General features: G+C 30.9%; 1 protein-coding gene and 1 pseudogene across 1 annotated transcript; one reads left to right on the top strand and one right to left on the bottom strand.

Moving 5' to 3' along the window:
• Positions 1–4,894: 4,894 nt before the first annotated feature.
• LOC124830081 (transcription factor MYC2 pseudogene) lies at positions 4,895–7,435 on the bottom strand (annotated as a pseudogene).
• A 12,771-nt stretch (positions 7,436–20,206) lies between these two features.
• Positions 20,207–23,523, top strand: LOC124830101 (putative ADP-ribosylation factor GTPase-activating protein AGD8). Its single transcript, XM_047303735.1, has 7 exons — positions 20,207–20,275; positions 20,352–20,470; positions 20,781–21,174; positions 21,284–21,535; positions 22,468–22,590; positions 23,163–23,255; positions 23,416–23,523. The coding sequence occupies exons 1-7, from the start codon at positions 20,207–20,209 to the stop codon at positions 23,521–23,523; spliced, it is 1,158 nt and encodes a 385-aa protein (XP_047159691.1).

Raw genomic sequence — 23,523 nt, 5'->3', positions numbered from 1 at the left:
AGTACTAAATAACAACTCATCAAATCTTTGATCGATGCATTTCATTTTGAAAATAGTGAGACTTGTACATAAATTTCAATTAAGAATAAAGAGTTTATATTAAAAAGAGTTAACTGAAAAGTATATCATTAGCATTCCTTTAACATTAAATATCTAATAATTTCATTAAATGTTTTATTAACTGTTGTGAATGGTAGTCTCATAGCTAACTTGTTTTAGTCTAACTAATTTGTGTTAGATGACAAAAGATAGGATTTTTTAAAAAAAAAAATTGATTAAAAAGTTTACTTAACATAATTTGCTTTCCAAAATTAATTATTTGAAATTATTTTTTCTTAAGAAAGTGAAATTACCAATATTGGAGTTGATAAATTTTTTTATACTTATATATTTATTAACATTGCCTCTCTCCAATCTATTTTTTGTTAATTACTTTTTATACATTTGTTAACTAAAGAAACTCACTTAAATTACTAATTGAACTCAATTTAATGTTTTTACTTACTAGAAAAGTAAATAAATAGGTTGGTAACTATTATTATTAATTTGACTGGTCACATTAATAACATTGAACATGAAAATAAAAAGAACATAATAAGTGATGGTAAGTCTAATAACTTAGTTCAAATGAAATTTCATATGATTTGATATTATTGTGTAAAATATAGTAAATCTAACTTAATCTCATTTGAATGGTACGTAGAATAATAAGTCTGACAAATCTTATTAAAATAAGTTATTTATATTTTTTTTTATCAGTTAAAAATGTAGCTACGAGAGTGTACTTGAGATGCTCCAACTCATTTAACAAAAGAGTTACAAATACAACTCTCAACATCTACTCTTGTTGCAAGAAAGGATTTCATCCCAATCATACCAAAGATGTTTTTATATGTGTATTCTTCTTAAACTAACTTAACTAAAATGTCTTTATACTCTTTATAATACAATGGGCCAAAACCTGCATATGATCACCAAAAACATTAAAAATACAACTCTTTAATACACCATCAACATTTATTTTAATTCCAAAAATGATATTTCACTTATTCATGGATTTTTCATCAATAAATTCATCATTATTACATATTTCATTTATTTACAAATTTTTTCGTTAATAAAATCTGTCGGTAAAAAAAGCGACAAATTTTTCGTCCACTCTTTCTCTCTCTACGAGCCATACATTATTACTCTCTTTCTCCTTCCTGGCCTAATTTTCTCTTCTCATTCCACAACCTCAAACCTTACTTTTCCTCTATTTTCAAAACTCTTTTCATCTTTTTTTCTCTAGCTTGAGGGCAACCCCTATCTTGCCTCACTTCCCCATCTCAGCTCATACCATCGTAGCTACAAGCCCTTCTGACGCATCTCCATCTCTATTAAGCCAAGTTGTCATCTCCATCGTCATCGACGTTATCGCGCTTGGGGTCATTCGCTCCATCTTCTTCTATAACACGTGTAAAGAAGGGGCAGTATCTCTATTTTTATTCTTTCATGCAAGGGCTCATCCTAGCCAAGTTCATCGTCGTCGTGCCACGCACTTCCATCACTGCGCATCGTCGTGAAACAGTAATGGATTTGAAGTCAACTAAATCCACTTATTCTCTTCTTTTTGTTTTCTCTCTTTTTGATTTGTGTTTGTGGTGGAGTAATTTGCTATGTTGACTATAATTTTTGTGCTGGTGAAATTAAATGTATCTGTATGACATTGGCGGTATTCCATCACATTGTGGTAATGATAATTAGGTGATAATAAAATTATGGAGCAAAGGAAAGTGAGATGATGAATTTTTGTACATGTTATGAAATTGTGTGAATCAATATGACATTTGTTTGTAATGAGTTCATTTTCTAAAGTGGGAAAAATAAAAGAAAGAAGATAAATAAGAGAGGAAGAAGAAGATAAATCAGATTGTGATATTTATTGACATAATTTATTAACAAATTTTTCCTTTAGTAATTACAGATTTTTCTGTAATAACTGATAAATTTTTTCTTCGACAATTACAAATAGATTTTTCTATAATTATTGAAAAAAAATTTTGATTATTACCAACAATAATAAATTTACCTACTGAACTATTATGAACAAATTTTGACTCGTCTCAAACCATTGTTTTTCTCCATTTCAAATATCATCCTCATTATTATTCCATCTTCCCATTTATAAAATTGTTGCCCTTTTTTATTCTTTGAGTTGGTATATAACTTGGGATAAGCCTCCATGCTACATTACCTAAGCATCTATCCTCCTTAAATCTAATCCTACTATCTCTTCTCACCTCCTAATATTCATTATTTTGACACCAACTTAATTTTCATTCCTATTTGATTTCTCGATATCTCTCCACATCAAAATTCATATCTATTGTCAATAATTAATTAATTTCAAAAATATATTAAAAAATAAATTTTAATTTAACTCAATTTCATAAAGTTAACTTTATAAAATGATATTAACACTCTCTTATATCTTATACTTTAACCTACATTACATTAACTCACTGTTAACATAGCCTCTCGTTCTTGCTCGTAGAGGTAGTAATCTCATTCATGAGATTAGAATTATTAGTGGCTGAACAGTTTTTCTAGCTTTATGTTTTGTCGCATGTGATAATCAATTTTATAATAATTTTCGTGGCACTACCCATTGATTGCATGCACTCGATAATCTTAAAAATGGTATTGGGACAATTCTTATCAAGTCATTTCATTTGAAAGATTTCCTGATGATGTAATCCGACATTAGTCTTTGTGCAAATGCCTCGATTGGAGAAGGTTATGTAAACACAGAAAACAATAATGTGCCTGAATTTTTTTAATAGGATATTTGACCCTATTTTATGGTCATTTTCTGTCCTACTTGTAATATTATATTTTATGACCACTGTGTTTATAAAATAAACATCTTGTGAGCTGCTCTTACCAGTTCAACTAACTTTAATCATTCAGATTGGATCAACACGAACCAATATGAACCCCACATAAATTAAATATCATCCACCTCAATTTCATCGTATTAAATTAAAAATAAAAAAAAAAGGAAAAAAACGAAGCACCTCAATTTTCTCCCGAACACGCAATCTTTTGCATCACCTGGCGTCTATTAATTTATAATCCTAAAAGATAAACTAATTTAGTAATGAGAACTTTTTGTTTGTACTTTGTATGTATAACATTTTGTGTTTTTGTATGTATTATGGTGAATATGAAGAGGATAGCTTATCTTTCCATTTTTCTACAGACAGCCACCACTATCTACTTCCCATTCTCTCCTCTTTCCTTGCATATCTTTACATTCTACTCCTTCAATTTAATATATAATGTTTAATATTGTAGCCTTAGTTTCTCTTGGCGACCTAATTCCAAAAATTTGTCGATAAGAAACTTACTAAGGAGAAAATGACAAAATGTACAGCAGTTTTTTTAATATTTAGTATGATATGAGTGGCTTAAATTGAAACCTTATAAGTTTGGTAGAACTCATGATGATTTAAGAAATTTTGGAAAAATAATTAATAGAAGGGAGAAACATAAAGGCATCTGAGTTGTTATTCAAACTATTCAAACTAACTGTACAATTCCAATGATAGACGTATAGCGGTTCGGTTGTTGAGTTTCCATACGGAATTGTATCATGCATCCTGTCTCAGTTTGGTTTTGTCAAAGCCAGATGGATAACTTTTTGCTTGAACGTTTTGTTTACTTCTGTTCAAAAAGCATTTAACACTTTTTGCCTTTTCTAGCTCATCAAAAAGGAAATTCTCCATTTTACAGCTATTCCAATATAATTACCAAAGAACCGTAAACATTCCAGTGTCTTAATTAAGACATGAGAATTAATGGTCTCAAATGATTTTAATTTAAGTTTGTGCTGAATTTATTTGTTTGTTTAGGTTCAGAATTCCATAATTACTACACATACGATTGAATGAAACACTAACTTATAACAGTTAAATCTTGTTAAAGCTTCTCACATATTTAGAAGTGGTAAACTTTACTTAAAAATAGTTTTATCCAATTCTGCTTATTTCCCAGGATTCCTGAAATGCCAAAAAAGTCCCGCTGTGCACAAGTACATATCCATACTGATAAACTCCATTTATAACCATTTAAGTTTAACATAGCAAAAACAGTTGGTAAATGAAACAAATTCATGTTGTTTTTAATGCAGCTTAAGAGAAAGAGCCATGCATTGGAGTCTCTTTCTAATGGTGAACTTCTGGCTATTCCCGTGCATTACCACTGATTCGGATTCCACAAACACATATGTCATAGCCTCGTACACAGACAACTTGGGACTAAAGTAGTATTCGATACCCATTTATTCCCCTCGATTCTACCATGCATGTCGGAAGACATTTTCATTGTCAAAGTTGGTAGTAGGGTCAGAACAGTAGTTAGCAGAATACCTGATCAGGAAACTCGCTAACCAGATGAGAAAAATAAAAGAGGATCTAAAACAGCGTGCGAGCAAGTCAAAAACTTGAAAACGTAGCATAGATGTAGACGCTCGAAAAGAATTCCAATTAGCATAAAGACAGAGAAGCACGACCTTACTTGTGTTGGTATGCATTTTTCACATGGCTTAAAGGAACATCATTTCAAAGCTGCAGGGAAATTTTGGTTCCCAGGACAACCAAGCAATCAGCTCAATCACACCCATTTTTCTCATGATAGATCAAACAGCAAAAGCACAACAACTCCATGATAAAGATTATAAAGTTGTTCAAAATCCTGTAAATGGTAGGCAGTGCATTTTCCAACCAAAAAACAGAAAACAAGTCTTTGGCTTTTGAAAGAATAGCGTTATTTTATGATCTCTTGAAAGAGACCCAAACAAACCATTATTATTTGAATAACCAAAAACTGAAATGGCAGCCCAGGCTGGGAGTGAAACTCATAAGATGAAGAATGATAATATTGAAAACTTGCATGATGTTCCTTCACATTTATAATTATTAATATATACATTATCTAGACAGATAAAAATACCCTATTTTACCTGGCTCCTATCTCCACTCCACCCACAGATTTGGTGACAATTGTGCCTAGCTGGTTCTACAACTCCATGAAGCTTCCCAACATGATTACCTCAAAATTCATACTCATCTACTACCCAAAAAGAAAAGACATTATTATTATTTTACAGAAACAGCTACCGGGAAGGCTTAAAATATCCCAGAGCAGCACAACTTACACAGAGCTAGCTAGCTAGCTAACATGACATAAGCACAATTCATATAATCTCAACTCAACTCAACGCCGCAAAGTGCAGACCCGTTATCATCGTACATCCCCAACCTTAGCCGACAGGGCCAAACGAAGCTGCTCCTGCGTGTAAAACCTACTCCCCATCTTCACCGTCGCTTGTTGAATCATCAAATCGTTAACCACCGACACGCTGGCGTGGTGAACGTCCAAGTCCAACTCCATCAGCGCCGCCATCAACCTCGCCGCGGGGTGGTTCTTCTTGCTGCATTGGATTCTTATCATCGCGTCCCACCCAATAATCTTCACGTCGATGTCCAAGTCAATCAACGCCTGATTAGCCGACTTAATGTTACTATTACCCGCGTGTTTCATGTGATTAGAGTTATCACTTGATTTCTCGAGTTCCTTCTGCACTCCTTCAAGTTGTTTCTGCAACCCATCTTTATCTGATTCCAGAGTTTGAAGCTTGGACTTCAGCTCCGTAATGTAAGATATTGCGTCACCCAGAAGCGACGCTTTGTCCATCTTGGACACGTTGGGAACCACAGCACGAAGCGCGTAGAACCTCTGATTCAGCTTCTCCCTCCTCTGCCTCTCCGCTTCCACGTGGTTTAACGGTTCCTCTCTTCCGTTCGCCGGCTTCCGCCCTCTCTTCCGGGGCCGCTTCTCCGGCTCCACCACAGGGTCCTTTACCACCGACGCTTCCAGATCCGAGTGGTCGGAATCGCCGCCACCGGCAGACTTCAAATTAGTGGCCGGAAGAATCGCGCGGGAGGTGAACGAAAGCATTCCGTCGTCGTTGCTGCCTCGCGAATTCGGTGACCTTCTCTTCCCGTTGTTGTTATTGTTGTTCTCATCCGCAACAGCAACAAACGGTGATTGACCAGAGAAGAAATTTGAATTGGAATTGGAATTACCATTGACGGCCCCGGCCCCGCCCCCGCCCCCGTAAGAGGTTCTCTTGCTATCGCTGAAGCTGAGAATCTCGCAGGATTCGGGCTTCAGGGAATGCTGATTGTTAGTGTTGCCACTCTTGGGATCAAAACCGTACTCAGAGAAGTTCAATTCTCTGGAGAACACGCTCTGGTTCTGTGGAACAGCGTGGATAGAGCTTGGGGTTTCAGTTAAGGTACTGGAACCGGGGGTTTGAATAGAACTCTCCAACTGCATCGTCTTTGAAATCCCGTGAGTACTGTTATGAGGGGGAACAGAAACGGATACAGAAGGAGTAGCTGCGACAGTGTTAATGGAATCCCTAACTTCAGGATCGTTGAGCCAGAGCGTGGAGGGGTCGTTTTCTCCTTGATCGGCGCTGGTTGCAGGCCAAGAAGAACCCATGTCGAAGTTGTTGTTGCTAAAATTGAAGAGGACCTTCACCTTGTTCATCAGATCCGGGTTCTGGTAAATTAATTCGGTAGACCCCAGTTCAACGACTCCGTTTGCGGAGGGTATGCAGACTAGGGTTTGGAGGCCGAAGACTTGTCCCTGGCGGGCTCTCTCGCAGGGGGAGGAGGAGAGGCGGTCGCCACCGGTGACCCAGACGGGGTTGGAATTGAAGAAGGCCTGGCCGGGCAAGCCGGCGCCGTTGACGAAGGACTGGGTCATGGAAACAAGGAAGAACCACTCGGTGTCTGTGACCTCCTCGTCTACGTCATCGGAGGCGGTAGCTGAAGAGCCAGAGATGAGGGAGTTGAGCTCCCGGAGGACCTTCTTGCGGTGGTCCTGCTCGGCGGCGGAGGTGGCTTTAGCTTTGGCCTTGGCCTTGGCCTTGTCATCGTCGCCTTTGTAGTAACCGTCGCCCCAGCCAAGGAGCGTGGAGCCGGAATAGTCGTAGGAGGACTGCCAAAAGATAGCGTAGGTCCAGCTCTCTCTGGCGCCCTCGATGAGGGCCTGTAGGCGGTGCTGGAGGGTGTCCTGGTTGAAGACGGCGGCGGATTGCGGCGGCGCCGGCGGAGGCCATATGGAGGAGAGATCGGAGGAGGACATGAAAGCCTCCATAACAGAAGAGTTATCGTCCGTCCAGAGATTCATCCACTCGCTGACGCTGAGTTGTTGATGATGTTGGTGATTGAGCTGTGGTGATTGAGCTGTGGTGATTGGAGTTTGGAGTTTGGCGTTTGGGCAATTGAAATTGGGTTGGATTGGGAGAGAAAAAAAGAAAGAGAAAAGGGGATAAACACAGAAAGCTAGCTACCCAACAAGAGAGAATGCATTTGGGTTTGGAATTTATTTGGAGTGCATTTAGGGTGAATTTTAGTAGTATTTTGTTTCAAGAGGACTGACCGAGAGTGAGCAAGCGCGAGCCTTCCGCGAAACCCAAACGCCCACGCCGAGTTTTTCGTAAACACGCCGCGTCTTGTATCTTTCCATCTCTTTTTTACTGCTTTACTATACTATATTTTTTATTATTAATATAATTCTTTCATTCTTTCTTAAAACAACTTATTTCGAATTACTTTTAATTAGAAGACAGTTTTTTAAAAAATTAAAATATTAAATATAAGTATAATTTTAAAAATTAATACATATTTATTGTTATTTATTCTTTTATCAATTGAATTAACATTATTTAACCCTGATGAATTAAGCAACAGAGTCTTATATTTATTAATAACGGAAGAAGTATTAAACTGAAATGTTATCTTAATTAATATTACAAAAACACCTGGTTGAAATGTTTAATATATTTCATTAAGTAATCTTAGTTGTTAAAATAGTAAATATTAATTATATTTACCACAATAAACATTTTATATAAAATATTTCTCCTGCTTTTGTATAAAACATCTTATGTGTACGGAAATTAATTTTAAAATTATAAGATCATAGTTGTATAACAAAAAGAATAGTGCTGGGTGGTGTAAAGTGGACCTGCTTGAGGTTCATTTTCACAATTATTTTTGTTTTGTCTTATTTTCTTATAATTTTGTGGACGACAAAAAAGTCTGCATTCCACCTGTAAATTGTCTTTCTCTTGTGCTTCGTGGGATTGACAACCCACACATCAATTCAAAAGTGATGAGGCTTTAAAACCATACAATAATAAGATAATGAAAAATATACCCATTACATATATATCATTTATATCTTAGTTTTTATTTATTTTTAAAATATATATATTTCTATATTACTTTTAATTATATTTTATAATTCAAAAAAGTAAACGAAATATATTTTACTTTCAATCATATCATATATTATAAATCACCCACTATTTTTTATATAATTATACTATTAACTTTATTATCTTAAAGTTGAAGTATTTCTTCATTCAAATAAAAATAATAATATAATATATTATTTATACTTATATGTAAAAGATATTGTTTTATGTCCATATTTTTTTTTAATTTTACCTTCCAAATGAATTCTTTTAAAATTTAAAATTATTTAAAATAAATAAATAAAATTAATTTACAAAATAAATAAAAATATTTATATCAGAATTTTAATATGTTAACTTTAATTGAAAATTAAAATTAGTTACTCTTCGAATCTTCGGACTAATTTAGTTTCTCATCTTTATAACCATGTAAACTTAATATATTTAAACAAATTTTGTTAAATTTATTTGAGGTTTTAAACACGTTTATCAACTAACATTAAAAGAAATTTTTATTCTAAAATTGAGGGACTAAATAAGACTAAAATTCTTAGGAAGAACTAATTTTAATTTTTACTAAAACTTAAAAAATGTAAAAACACATTTAACCCTATTATTTATATTTATCTATATAATTATATTTTCATTATTTTTTTATCATAAAAATATTATTTTCACTAGTCATATATAATGTGCTTCCATACACAATCTATGTTCTTACTTTTGTTATTAATTATATTGATTCTCAAATTATCAATATATTATATATTAGATATAAAAGCACAATAAAAAAAATAGTGAAAAAAAAACGCTCCTCTCATTAAAACTATGTAGGTAAGAATGAAAGAAAACGATATACAATAAAGAAAAGTTATTATCCTATTAAAAATAATTGTAGATGACTCTCATGATACTAATTATCTTTTACTGTTTTTTTACATGTTATTTAAAGCAATAAAACATACATAAATCTTGGAATGATTCATTTATATTTTACTTCTTACTTATCTATTAAATTTGTTTAACATTTGATAGAATTTGTTTATCTTTTATAGCACAAGTGCATACGTACACGTACATACATATATGTGTATATTTTTATATATTAATGTATTAGTTTATTTAACTTAGTTGAGAGTTTGAATGATATATGTCTATTTAATTTATATTGATATTTTTAGCTTATTGTTAGACTTTGTTTGATTTAAAAACTAAAGAACAATCTCGTTTCAAATGATACATTGAATAATGGAAAAGGTTTCACGTGTAATGTTAAAAGTCGGGTGATTTTTGTAACGAAAAAGATAAATGTTGTAGTAATACAATAAAACAAGGTGGGTAACTTGTATATATTGGAAGGTTTCAATAGGATAGACTCTGCCATTTGTTTCTTCGTATGCATTTTATAAGGCTTTGTAGCATTTGCATCTAAGTCACATGAGTGGGAGTCGGATGAAAGTTTTGTGTGAGCATGGGTGATTAAGTAGCTATCATAGTAAGGCTTTTCAATTATGTGAGTAATGCATATTTGGAAAGCAATATAGACAATCATTCTTAAGCTATTCTAATTATTAATGTCCTTTTAAGAGGTACTTTGTTAAAGAATGTAAATACTTTCTTTCTGTTGTTTAAAACTAACTTGAATTTTTAAGATGAAGAAATATTTAATGTTTTTCTCATTTTCATTAGTATATACTTTTATGCTTAATTAGACTTAACAAAAGGTATAGAGTACGATAATGGATAATGAGTTAGAATTATGTTTTAAGATATTTGGCAACTTCTACAAAGATTAAGGTATTGTTGGACATTATATTGTTTATTATGCTTCACAAAATAATAGGGTGACAAAAGGGATGAATAAGAAGATCTCATTGGAGAGAATAATGTGTATGTTGCCTCGTTCTAGATTGGATTAAAGACATTAGATTAGAATTTCCAACACAACATGCTTATTTGGAATCGATCTTTAGATATAACTAATGAATTCAAGACTCATATCTTAAGGTGTGATTTAGTAAACTAATAAACAGTTCGATGTTAAAAGTGTTTTGTTGTTCAATATAATAATATCATACAAATAGTGACAAACAAGAACTTATAGTCAAAATTAAAAATATTGTGACTATGAAATGTAAGGGTGTCAAAGTGAGTATGTATGACTCGCACGGGTTTGCTCATTATGGGTTCAGCGAAAAAAAAAGTAAACTCAACTTGACTCTCTTTTTGGTGAACCAAAAATTTTGTAACCTGATTCAATCTATCATAAATTGGTGGGTAAGTAGATTTTAATCCCCTCTTAGAGATAGCAAATACACTAAAAGAAACATAGCCTTAAGGATGTTTTGTTTTTCTAAAGTATTTTATATATGTATTATAGTATAATAAAAGTGTATTGACTTGAGTCATTATTTGATAACAATACAATTAAAGTGTAACATATTTTACTAAATATTTTTACAAAGATAGTAGTTGAAAAATAAAGTGTCAAACTACATAATTTAGCAAACAAATAAATTAAACGTTCGAAGTATTAAAACATTATTGAACAACATTCTAGTATTAAAAAAATTGTAAACCTAAACCTGAAACCCTAAATTATAATTAGAAGTAATAAGTGATTATAATAAAAAAATGTGAAAAATGGTAAAAAAAAACTAATAAAGTATTGTTATTGGTAGGTTGTAGGTCAACCCACCTTCAATCTCGCTCAGACCTATTTAACTTGTTTGTTAAGTAAGTTAAGTTCAATTTGACTCATATTTAAAAAGGACTACATTTTTTCAACCAACTCAATTTAAATTCAAGGTGAAATGGGTTACTCACGAGTTATAATATATTTTAACATATCTAATAGGGTGAGAGTAAAATAATTCAAACTTTGAATAAAAAATAATTTATGAGTATAAATATGACTTATGTAAGTTATTATATCCCCATTTCCTATAATGTTGAATTCTTATATCCTCGTTTTAGCATTATTTATTATTTCAAATTAAAAACTCAATGTTTGGTATAAAATTGGTTGTGTTGGGTCTATCAAGGAAAATGTTCAATGGAAAGATACAAACAATAATGAGATATGAGTTTAACCACATATATAAGGGATTGACATCACTTTCTACTTAAAACTTTAAGGTAATGGGTTAATGAATATTTCACCTTTATATAGTATTTTAATTTAAAAATTATATCCAATATGAGACTTAGATTCACACTTGCATTTTCAACAATTTGTGTTTTTATTCGATCCGTATATAATAGAACATTTGTTTAGTTCTCACGTGAGAGCACCTCTACCTTAGCTCCTCTTAATCATTGAATCAAATGGAAATGAACTAATTTCATGATGAGTTTTTGTTTTTGTTTTAAAAAAAATTTCTTATGTTTTTAGTTACTGAAAGATTATATCATCTCTTTTATGGGACATAAAAATGGCCATAGTAAGATATTTTTAATGAATAAGTTCAGAAAAATAAATACTTGAAATGAAATCTTCTTTTACAAATTTTGAAAGATAAATAGAATGTGGCGTACTAAAATCTTTCATAATTTTCATGAAATTAAAAAGAGACGAAAGAGATTGAATAAGTAAAGAAAATCATATTAGAAAAAAAATGAGAAATGAAAAAAATATATATAGAACAAGAAAGAAAACCGTTTGAAAAGAGAAAAATAAACAAAAGAGTGAAAAGAAAAACATTATAAGAAATTGAAATAAAAAGGAGAAAAATAAATAAACTAGTTGTTTGTTCAGAGGCTGAGTGTTTTTGTGTATATGAACTGATAATGTTCTACTTATACCAACATTTGAAAGTTACCTGTAGGTTTGGGTTAGGCTAGGTTTTACATATTTTGTTTGTAGGGTTTGGCATGAATTTAGTTTCCTGTTTAATGATGGAGACATGGGGTCTGCTTTTAGAATTCTATCTTCATGGTATGCTCTACTTTGGTATCATCTCTTTGGAATATAATTACAGCATCCAATTTAACAATTATTTTACTTTAATTCAATTTTATGTGTTGGGTATGAAATTATTATATAATGAATTGTTTTAATAAACCTTTTCTAAAATTAAAAAAACACTTATGAAATATTTATAAATAATATATGAATGAATATTCTCCAAAAACACAATTATTTTATCTAGTTCCAACAGTGGAAGGTTGGCCATGAGAGAAATAAAAGGTGGGGTCGTAATCTAGCAATAAATCAGAATAGTCATTTCCCATAGTTTCTCTCTCACAAACACAAAAAATCTTTCTTATCCTCACATGATTGAGTGAAAAATGAATATTAGGAGCAGAAAAATATTTGATGAAAAAAGACTTCAAAAAGAAAAAAAATTTGGGTCGTAAAAGTATTGTAGTTAACTGTTGTATTAAAAAAAACATATTTATTTGAATATCTAATATATATATATATATATATATATATATATATATATATATATATATATATATATTAAAGGACTTGCGTAAATAAGTAGATGATTTTTTTCAAAATATTCATTTATGTAAAAAAATTAATATCACTTGATACACTCATTTATTTTAGTTTAAATCAAAACAAACAAAGCCACCGAATATGGCTAAACAAATTAAAAATGTTAAAATATATTAAAAAAGATAATTTTTTAAATTAAACTTTTTTTACGATAAAGAAATTTATATAATTGGTTATATTTTAAACATAACTATTTATGCATAATCTTAAGAAAATTATTTTATGCCACCATAATTATATATATCACTAGCTTTATAATTTTTTATTAATTATCAAAAAAATATTAATATATGTTTTATATTATGATGAAATAAATAATTAAATTAAATATTTTTGTTATTTTCTGAAAATATTTTAATTTTTTTATTTTGAAATACACTTTTTAAGATTTGTAATGATTTTTATTTTAATTTAAAATTTATTTAAAATTTAATTTATATTTTTTAAATGAATTTGTATATTTTAAACTATTTTATAATTCTTTTAGCTGTAGTTCAATAATTAAATAATTTTTTTTATTTTTTAATTCCAAAACTTTTTTACTTTCTCAAATGTATGTCTGCCAGATTGATCCGACGTGGAAGGAGTATGTCCTCCACGTGTATCCAAACTCGAAGATCCGGATAAAAAAAATGGGAGAGAAGTTCAAAAGCATAATACTAATTAATTTGTATACGATCTAAAAATTAAAGTTGTATTATTACACAATATAAGTTTATATTCTTTTAAATAAAATCCAAATATTTTCTTAAGTATTTTTATGAAAAAATAACAGAGGGTTTTTTTGACAAGCTATGATTAATTTAGGTTAATTTATAGAAAAATGATTTGTAATTTATATTTAAAATAATGTAAATTTATTTATGAAAAGAATAATAATTTTGTGATGATGAGAGGGAGGAGTATTTGATTTTGTGTGTATTATTATGGTAAAAAAGAGAGAGTAAGGAATAGGATGGGGTACGAAGGAGTATCCATAAAAGGGTGAAGAGGATGAAGACTGAAAATGGCATAAGCGTGACGCACAGTGTCAGACACAGTCTCACACTGACTTAAAGAGGCCAATCATTTCTCCCTTTTAATCACACACGCTAAAAAAAAAAAAAAAAAAAAAAAAAACTCACGTGTTTCATATTTTCAGCCCCTCCCCTGCCCTCTATTCTGATCTGCACGCGGAACATCTTGTTAATTTCTCTTATTATATATTAAGATGTTGTTTTCAGCCGCCGCGTGTGTTCCATTCCGCTGCCAAAAGTCAAAGCATTCCAACTTGGCGGTGCTGTGCCCAATGAATGTAGACGTCTCCGTACACTTTCTCTTTCTTCTTTTCATTACGCTGCCCCGTCACTTCACGCTTCCCCATCCATCATCATATATCGTTTTTAAATAATCATATTCCTCCCTTTCCACGAATCCTCATTCTTCACACCACTTATTTCATATCTTAATCCATCTTATCGTTAACATAATCTTACACTAAGCTATCTTCTTTTAATCAATTCTTCTCTAAGACCCCTTTATCACCCATGCACTGCACTATCCTTCTTTCATTCTTCACAGAGTCTGTAGATCATCGGTAGCACCTAAGAAACCAAAGGTTAAAAAGACTGTCTTTCTCTGTAGCTGTGACCCCATTTCGTGTAATTAATACCAATATATAAAACTATTAAAATTTATCGTTTCTATATTTCTTTTATTTTTCTAAATAATCTCGAGTTCTTCAAAGAAGATATGTCGCACCAATTAAGCTAAATTCCACTTCTGGATCGTCATTTTCTTTACAAGAGTGTCTGGAGGTCTGTTTTCTAGTTCCAACTTTCCAAGTTTGATGTTTGAGTCCTGAAACTTACTTAGTTATGTTTGTTGCTATCATAACATAACATGATTCCAGTTTTAAGGTTGGATTTCATGGAAATGTGGTAATAACTTCAAATAAAACGATTTCATAATTATATAAATTGATTCGATTTTTGAGAAACTAAAACATAACATGATAAGATGATACTTTTGAAATTTTCAGAAACATATATCTCTCAGTTAAAATATAATATATGGTCCGGAATTAGAATTTGAATTGTTTTTCAGCATTATATCAGAATCATAAATTGAAATTTATCTAATTTATTATTAGAAATATTTGTTATTTATTTAATCTATTACGTTATTTAATATCAAATTCAAAATCTTATCTTGATTATAAATAACACGATTTTGTAATATATAAATATATATAAATTCCATTTTTCTAATTAATTTTATACAGTTAACTTTTTATATATATATAAACTAAGACAAAAACAATGAATAGAAAGGTACGAGTGGACGGTGTGGATTAGAAATAGCACGGTGAGTGAGTGATGATATTACATGTCTCCCACGTTTGAGTTAGTAGGAACATATGGGGAAGAGGTTGATGTAGCAAGGTTGAAGAGAGAAAGCAACAACAAATTTTGGGTCAACACGTGAACGCTGCTAATGATTCCCTACAATGTGTTCAGAAATGCGACCCCGCGTAAGACTTAGTGGGTCACAAAATATACACTACGTTTGTTTTTTCATATAAAAAAAACACACACACACAAATTTAATCATTTTTCTCGTCACTGTAACATAGTTTTGCCATGTTTTTTTTACATCATATTACCTCTTCTTCAACTTTAGAAATAATAAACACGCAAAAAATGTTACACTTGAAAAAAAAAATGAATTGATTAATTATTGTTAGAAGTAAAAGATACAATATGGCACTTTTATAACAGATCTATGTCGAGTTCGAACCGAGTACGACATTTTGAGAAAGTGCACGGGCGAAGGGAACGGTGGCATGGCTTAGAGCACGTGACTTTTTGAGTAAAAATATAAATAATATCTTTTTGTTTGAATAAAATTTTTATAGTATTTCAAAATCATATTTTTTTTATTAAGCATGTTTTGATCCGTGTAAAATACTAATAATTATGAAATTATAAATATTATACTTCATTTAAAAGCTTTATAATATTTTTTTATAAATAATTAATTTATAATGATACATATATTACATAATAATATAAAAAACTTGCAATTCTTAATCATCCTATTTAAGCTGATAATACGATAAACTTTAAATAGGCTTTCATTCAAATTCTTATAATAAAATATTTTTTAAATAGGCTTTCATTTAATCCAGCCAAAATCTTTAAAAAAATTACTATAACAAGACATTGACGAGATTCATGCCTTGTTTATCTAAAACATGTCGAACTAAGGTATACTAAAATTTGACTCGATTTCTTCTATTTTTCACAAGTAATTATAACAAGAAAAATGCTAGAAATAAAATTTTGTAAATCTTACGGCTCAAATTTAATTACCCCTTCTATTGATTTAGAGTGGTCAAGCAATAGTAGCATTAATAAACTACAAAGCTTTCTTGAAGGAACCGATCCATACGAGTTATAAATTCTGACTAAAACAATTGCAGCATTTTTTAATTAAAAAAACTAAAATATTTTTCTCATTATATTTTTTTATTTTGTTCAAAAATTTGTACTTATCAATGGTAACAAATTTAGATATAAATATCATTATATATTTTATTTAAACTTCTGAATATACTCAAAATTTTATACCCCTCAACAAAATTATATTTCTTTCATATTGTTTATGTCTTATTTAATTATTATTGTTACTAGTATGAATACAATCATTAGATTTTTAACTAATATATTAATTAATTTAATGACCATTTCGATTTTAAAATCAGTCTAATAGCCAGTGTTATATAAAAGCTTTATTATTATCTTAAAAAAAATATAAAGAAAAAACCAATATAAACACAGATTACAAGTTTCTTTAATAAACTTGTTCAATTGTTATGTTCAACCAGATAGAAGGATTAATGCATCCTTATAAGTGTTTTCTCTTTATTTTTCTTCGTATATAGTTTAACAAATTGTTTCGGAAAATGGGGTAAAAGATTATTCTTTCACTTGTTATTTTCTATTCTATCTAGGATTGTTCTTGTAAAATCTATTTTTTTCTTTACTTCTTTAAAATCTTAATAGAGCGGTGGGTTAAACAGCTCATAAGTATGTTTTATTTTGTTAATCATATTGAGTTTATGTTGATGATTTTAATATGTACGTTACTGAAGAATTACTTATAGAGACGATGGTCTATTGGTGAACCATGGTCTCCAAAATTATTAGAAAGTATTTAGAAAGTACTGATTCTTATGAGAATAGACCATCCGGTCTTATGAGAGTAAGGGATGTGTTGACCGGACGGTCTATCAAGCACACAAATTATTATTTTTCTTTAAACTTTAAAATAAAATATTTCCTTCTTTTCTATTTAGATTATATTTGTTTAAAGAAAACATTGTTTTAATAAGCCTATGGTGTAAGGAAAGAAAAGGGGCTAAAATATGTGATTAGTGAGATTTGACACTAAAAAGAGTTTGGGAAATGGTGGTTATTGAAGAAAAAAGAGTGATAATATGTGAAAGGGATGTTTGAGGAGGTGAGTCAACATGAGTCGATAATGGCGATGTGTGGTGTGTAGTTAGAGACGAGGATCCCCCACGTTCTTCACGCATTTAATTCTGTCGCTACTCAAACCATCAACTTCTCCAACTTCCTTCATTAATACTCTTAATTATCCCTCTGCTTAAATTAACCCTCCTAATTTTTAATATTAATGTTTCTCAGCTTCAAATCTAAGTGAAGATTTTCTTTCTGATTAAATCGTGTTTCAACTTTCTCGCTTGAAGAGAATCACTAGCCTTGATAGATGGCATTGCAGCTTCAAGCTTAATATTACTAATTTTCTTTTCTTTCTCTACCTCAAGAATATTTCAATAATTCGCATTACTTTAAGAGGAAATGGCTAGAAATTTGCGGTGGCTTTTTAATGGAATCGCCTGATAGAAAGAAAAAATAAAAATAAACTACTGTATTGGAATTACACTTTCAATTAAAAGAATAAATAAAAGTATACCACATACCTTTGATAAAGTGATATCTTCTTAATACTTAACAAAAGAGATGTTATCATATATTAATAATAAATATGTAATTTTTCTCAAGATAGATTATCTTAACATTATATACCTTTTAAAGAGATTTACTGATACTAATATTTAAATCAACTTTTATCTTTATATTAATTTTTTATTTATTCATATTATTTAACATAAAATTTTGGTGAATATTTACTCAAAATAATATGTATTTCTTTTAAGAAAAGTCTTACTAATTAAAAAAGAGTAATTTTAAAACATAGTCAAATTTTGACATCAACATTTTCATATTTATTTGGAAGCAATGCAACATCAAAGTCATGTTTTCTAAATACTATGATATCATTGCTTCTTCTTCAATGCAAACCCCTGACACACACTAATAAATTTGTTGACGTTGTTCTTTCTACTTGTAATTTCCATAAACATATTGACAATAATAATAATTTATTGTTGATAATTTGTGCACCCAAAGGCACCTTTCACACAATTATTATCCATCATCACCATTTCAAATAGGAGAATATATAACTTCAACAAAGTCATTAGACAAATAAAAATCATCACTACAGATACTAAATGTATATATCCAATTGTTTTTCTTGTTTTCTTGTTTAAAATCTGAACTTTGGTGAATATGTAATTGAAAAGAAGAAGTTTATATAGAAGCTATGAGATGAAATGTTAGGTGGAAAGATTTGCAGCATAAAGTGTGAATACGTGGATTCAGATGTATCACCAAAAATATGCTATAAAAGTAGAATGACATTATTTTTGAATTGCATTTAATTAATACAAGGGCAATATCACTACGGTGGGTGACATCTAACACGCAATGTAAGCGCAAAACATGTCTTTTCTAGCTTAAGTCAGGACCAGACATGTTAACTAATATCAAAACAACCCTAATATTTTAATATTTCACTTTAAGGCGATTACGATTAGCCCAAGAAGCTAGAGGACGCTCGTAATACTTTTTTTTCCTGTCAAAGATTAGAAAAAAACAGACTTATAAGCCTGGTACTCACGTGCTTTGTTTTTTTTTTTTTTTGTCAATAACTATAAGAGTTTTTGAGTTTGGGTAAGTTGTGTTTGTTTGTGGACACTTCTCCTTGCACCTTTAATTTTTTTTCTTTTAATTTCTATTTTTTTTAATGTCACTATCCGGCTTTTGCACCAAAGTAGGCAAATATGCCTCTAATATTACCAAAATTGGCAAATTCAAACCATATTACGAAAATGGGGAAGTCGTGGGGGCCCAAACGACTTCAATTGAAGAAGTCGTGCCCCCTGCACGACTTCACACTGTTGATATAAACAGTGTTGAAGTCGTGCACCCCAAAAACGACTTCTGACGACGGTAATCGATTACAACGTAACGGTAATCGATTACAGAGTGTTGAAATCGTGACCACCCTACACGACGCCCGAACGCGAGCTTCTCGCAAAAACTGGCGCCCGGCGTCCCTCTTTTAGCTGGACGAGCGTCCTGTCTTGCGTCCACAGGGCGAGCGTTCTCTTCTCGCTGGACGAGCGTCCTCTCGTGCGTCTTCGCTGGACGAGCGTCCACTTCTGCTTGCAAGACGAGCGTCCACTGCGCGTCTTTACTGGACGAGCGTCCTCTTCTGCTCGCTTGACGAGCGTCCACTGCTCGCTCAGAGCGCAGAGTGCTTCTTGCTACACAATCAAGCTGGTAATCGATTACCGAAATGTCGTAATCGATTACCCGTACGTTTTCTGCCTGGTCACCATTTCAACACTCTGTAATCGATTACCAAATCAATGTAATCGATTACAGGACCCAGAAGTCGTTTTTGGGGTGCACGACTTCACACTGTTGTACAGTGTGAAGTTGTGCAGGGGGGGCACGACTTCTTCTTTTGAAGTCGTTTTGGCCTCCCACAACTTCACTTTCGATCAAATTTTGCCTATTTTGGTAATAAAGAAGGCATATTTGCCTACTTTGGTGCAAAAGCCTCACTATCCTTTTGCTGAAGGAATATGACACTAACATATTAAGTGAATGTAAGAAGATACTAAAATCATTCAAAAATAACTTGTTATATTTCATTTTTAGCATTTATTTTCTTTTAATTTAATATTTTTAAATAAAATCATATTTAATAAAGTAGAAGATGAATGGTAGAAAGAAAAAGAAGTATTTTAAAGTTAACTTAATTGAAAAAAGTAATTTAATAGACATTGAAATGAAAAATTATAAAGAAATAGAGCAACATAAAAGATGATTGGTTATTTTTGGTGGAAGGAGGAATGGCGAGGTGCTTTCAGCAAAACCCCCAATTAATTCATTCCATAAATAAACTAGTTATCTAAATACCCATTTGCGTTTCAATTTTCTTCATTTCTCTTTTACGTCTCCATGGCCTCAGATGCTTCCTATGACAAGAACAATGTGTTTCGGAAACTCAAGGCAAAGTCTGAAAACAAGGTTCATCATTATCCATATAATTTCTTATTAATTATGTCTCCTTCTACTTCACATCCTTCTCTGCATTTTCTTTTAGATGTGTTTCGATTGTAATGCAAAAAATCCAACTTGGGCCTCCGTCACCTATGGGATCTTCCTCTGCATCGATTGTTCCGCTGCACATCGTAGTCTCGGTGTCCATGTCAGTTTTGTCAGGCAAGTTATAATCATTAATATTTCCGCTCTCCGTGTTAGGACTAAATCTTCTCGCTTTAATATTTTCCCTACCTTCAGAATTCATCAAACACAACAAATAATGCACATGGATATTGTCATTTTTGCAGCTAACAGACATACAACGTTAAAAAGGGTATTAATAACATGGTGTTTGTCGAGGTTTATGAACATTTGCATGTTTCGATTTGGTTTTTATTATTGCATTGTTGAATGAGTATGATTTGTGGAAGATATATAGGATTAGGATTTGCAAAATGAGAACATTGATTATTATATGTTTGTTTTGTAGATCAACAAACTTAGACATGTGGAGTCCAGAGCAATTGAAAACGATGAGCTTGGGAGGAAACAACCGTGCACGAAATTTCTTTAAGCAGCATGGTTGGACTGATGGTGGTAAAGTAGAGGCCAAATATACATCAAGAGCTGCGGAGTTATATAGACAAATTCTTTCTAAGGAAGTAGCTAAAAGTATGACAGATAAGGAGGTAGATTCACCATCATCGCCTACTGCTTCTCAGTTTGAACAAGTTGTTGAAGAACTTCCTCAAGTAAAGACTAATGAATCCCCAAACGAAAGTGCTTATTCACACACAACAGTTTCTAATACTGTCAGAAAACCTATATCTGCTAAAAAAACAAAAAAAACTGTCGGACTTGGTGCTAGAAAGCTTACTAGAAAGGTATATATACTTTTATTTGCATTCATATTTGAAGAAATGTGTTGTGTTTGTTGGTTAATTATGATATCAGGTCTCACAAAATTTGAAAATGCCTATGTATGATATGCAGTCATGTGAGAATCTGTACGAGCAAAAACCAGAAGTACCAGCAACCGCAGCAAAGAAGCATACACTTTCAGGGTCATCATCTACATCACGATTTGAGTATATAGAAAATGACCAATCGGTTGATTTGAATTCTAAAGGCAAGGGTCGCTTAGTAAGGCATGTATCCTTACCAGAGTCATCAAGCGTCTTTGTAGACTTCTTAATGGATAGTGGTTCTCCAAAGGAATTTGGGTCAAATTCATCAAAAGACACAGTAAGCTATCCTTAGAAAACTTAACTTTTAGCTAGAAAGAATATTTCGTTTTATCTATTATACTAAAACTTTCTTTTATTACAAAACTTCCATGCATTACCATAAATATTGTTGGTGTTCTTTGTTTGATCACATGGTACTTTTTTTTTTTCATGATGTCCATACATTGTATATTTCTAGGTAAAACTTTTGGTAAGATTGGAAAACAACATCATCCCCATTTTTTTAAATGTCTTTTAACATTTTTTTTCCTATTTTAGTGTTTTTTGTTTTGTTTTAATCATAGTAAAAAAGATATATTTACTTGTTTTAGTCTTATAAATATTTTATTATGTTGAGTTAATCCCTTTAAAAGTATTTTAGATGGACAAGAAACAATTAATCTACTTTTTATAGGGACAAAAACAAAAAAAAAATATGCTTTAATAAAATGGAGAAAGACTTACGAAATAAAATGTATACTAACCAAAAGTTAAAAAATAACAAAAAATGACCATATTATATGAACAAAAACCTATTAAAAGCATAATATTTTATCTTTGGAATCTATAATTTTGTTTGGACATCAAACATTAACATTAACCTATGACGTTGAAGGAAATTACACTCTTTAATGTCCTTAAAACACACTATACTTCTACTCTCAGACATTTAGTAATTTTTGTGGACTCTTAATTTCATTCAATTTAGGACAAAAAAAACATATTGAATTTTAGTAACTAAACTACTTTATGTTTAAGGATACATTGTGTTTATAATACATGATCCCACGACATAACCATTAGACACCAAACATAAGTTTTGTATAACTATCTCATTTGACCTCAACCAACCATGATTAATCATCTATATATAATATTTGTATATGTTTTGGGGTTATTTTCATTTTAATTCGGTTCTTATTTTTTGTCTTGGATCACCACCCTTACTAGATTCAGGAGTCCAACGAAGCAAGAAAGAAATTCTCAAATGCTAAATCAATTTCTTCCTCTCAATTTTTTGGAGATCCAAACAAAGATGCAAATGATTCAAAAGTTATCCTCTCAAAATTTTCAGTAAGTGTCCTTATTAATAAATGTTTGAAACATGGTTTGAAATTATACAATTTGTTAGAAAATTAAAATGTGAGTTTATGTTTATATTGAATAAAAATGAAAAAAAAAACTTACAAAATAATTTTTTTTTAAGTTTTAGATAAAAATTGATATCAGTTCTGTGTAAATTTGGTTCAAGTTTCATTGTTTTAAAATGTATTTAGATAAATCATGGATGAATGGAACAAAGTTAGATAATTTTTTTTTTCATTTCTTTCACCATGCCATAATGCATACTAACATTTTTTTTTTCAAATAAAAGTTATTTATAAAAATTTATTCTAAAGCTTAAATTAGCCTTAAAAAATAGCTAATGTTACTTACACACTTGTGTTATTTTCATGGCATGTTTATAGACATTGTAATCATAAGTTCGTAGCAATTGAAAACCATTATTATGATAAATAATTTAACACAAGCTAAATATGAACAATCTTGGCAAAATTTTCTTACTTTTTATTGTTATAATTAGAAATAAAAATCTCCGAAGTCTAAATTTTGGTGTTTGAGTGATGGTTCTCTTGTATTTTCAGGATTCAACTTCCATTTCTAGTGCCGATCTTTTTGGTAACTCTTCCAATGTTGATGTTGATGCTAATGACCTCCTTAACAGACTATCTTTCCGTGTATGTTTCTGGATTTATAAATTTTATTATTCATGTTTATATAAGGCCACCTTAGATATTATCATGATTTTTGCTATTTTAATTATATTCACACTTTTAAATTTATTAATAATTTATTATTATATGAAATTTAATAATAAATTATTGTGCTGTTTTGTAGGCTTATGAAGACATTTCTTCTCTCAGAAATATGGCTGGTGAGACTGGGAAGAAACTCAGTTTCTTGGCCTCCAATCTGATAACAGATATTCAGGATAGAACAATGTAA

This window comes from Vigna umbellata, chromosome 7 (assembly GCF_029865625.1).
Source record: "Vigna umbellata cultivar VRB3 chromosome 7, Vumbellata_1.0, whole genome shotgun sequence".
NCBI classification, from domain to species: domain Eukaryota; kingdom Viridiplantae; phylum Streptophyta; class Magnoliopsida; order Fabales; family Fabaceae; genus Vigna; species Vigna umbellata.
This window is presented reverse-complemented; position numbering and strand designations above follow the sequence as displayed.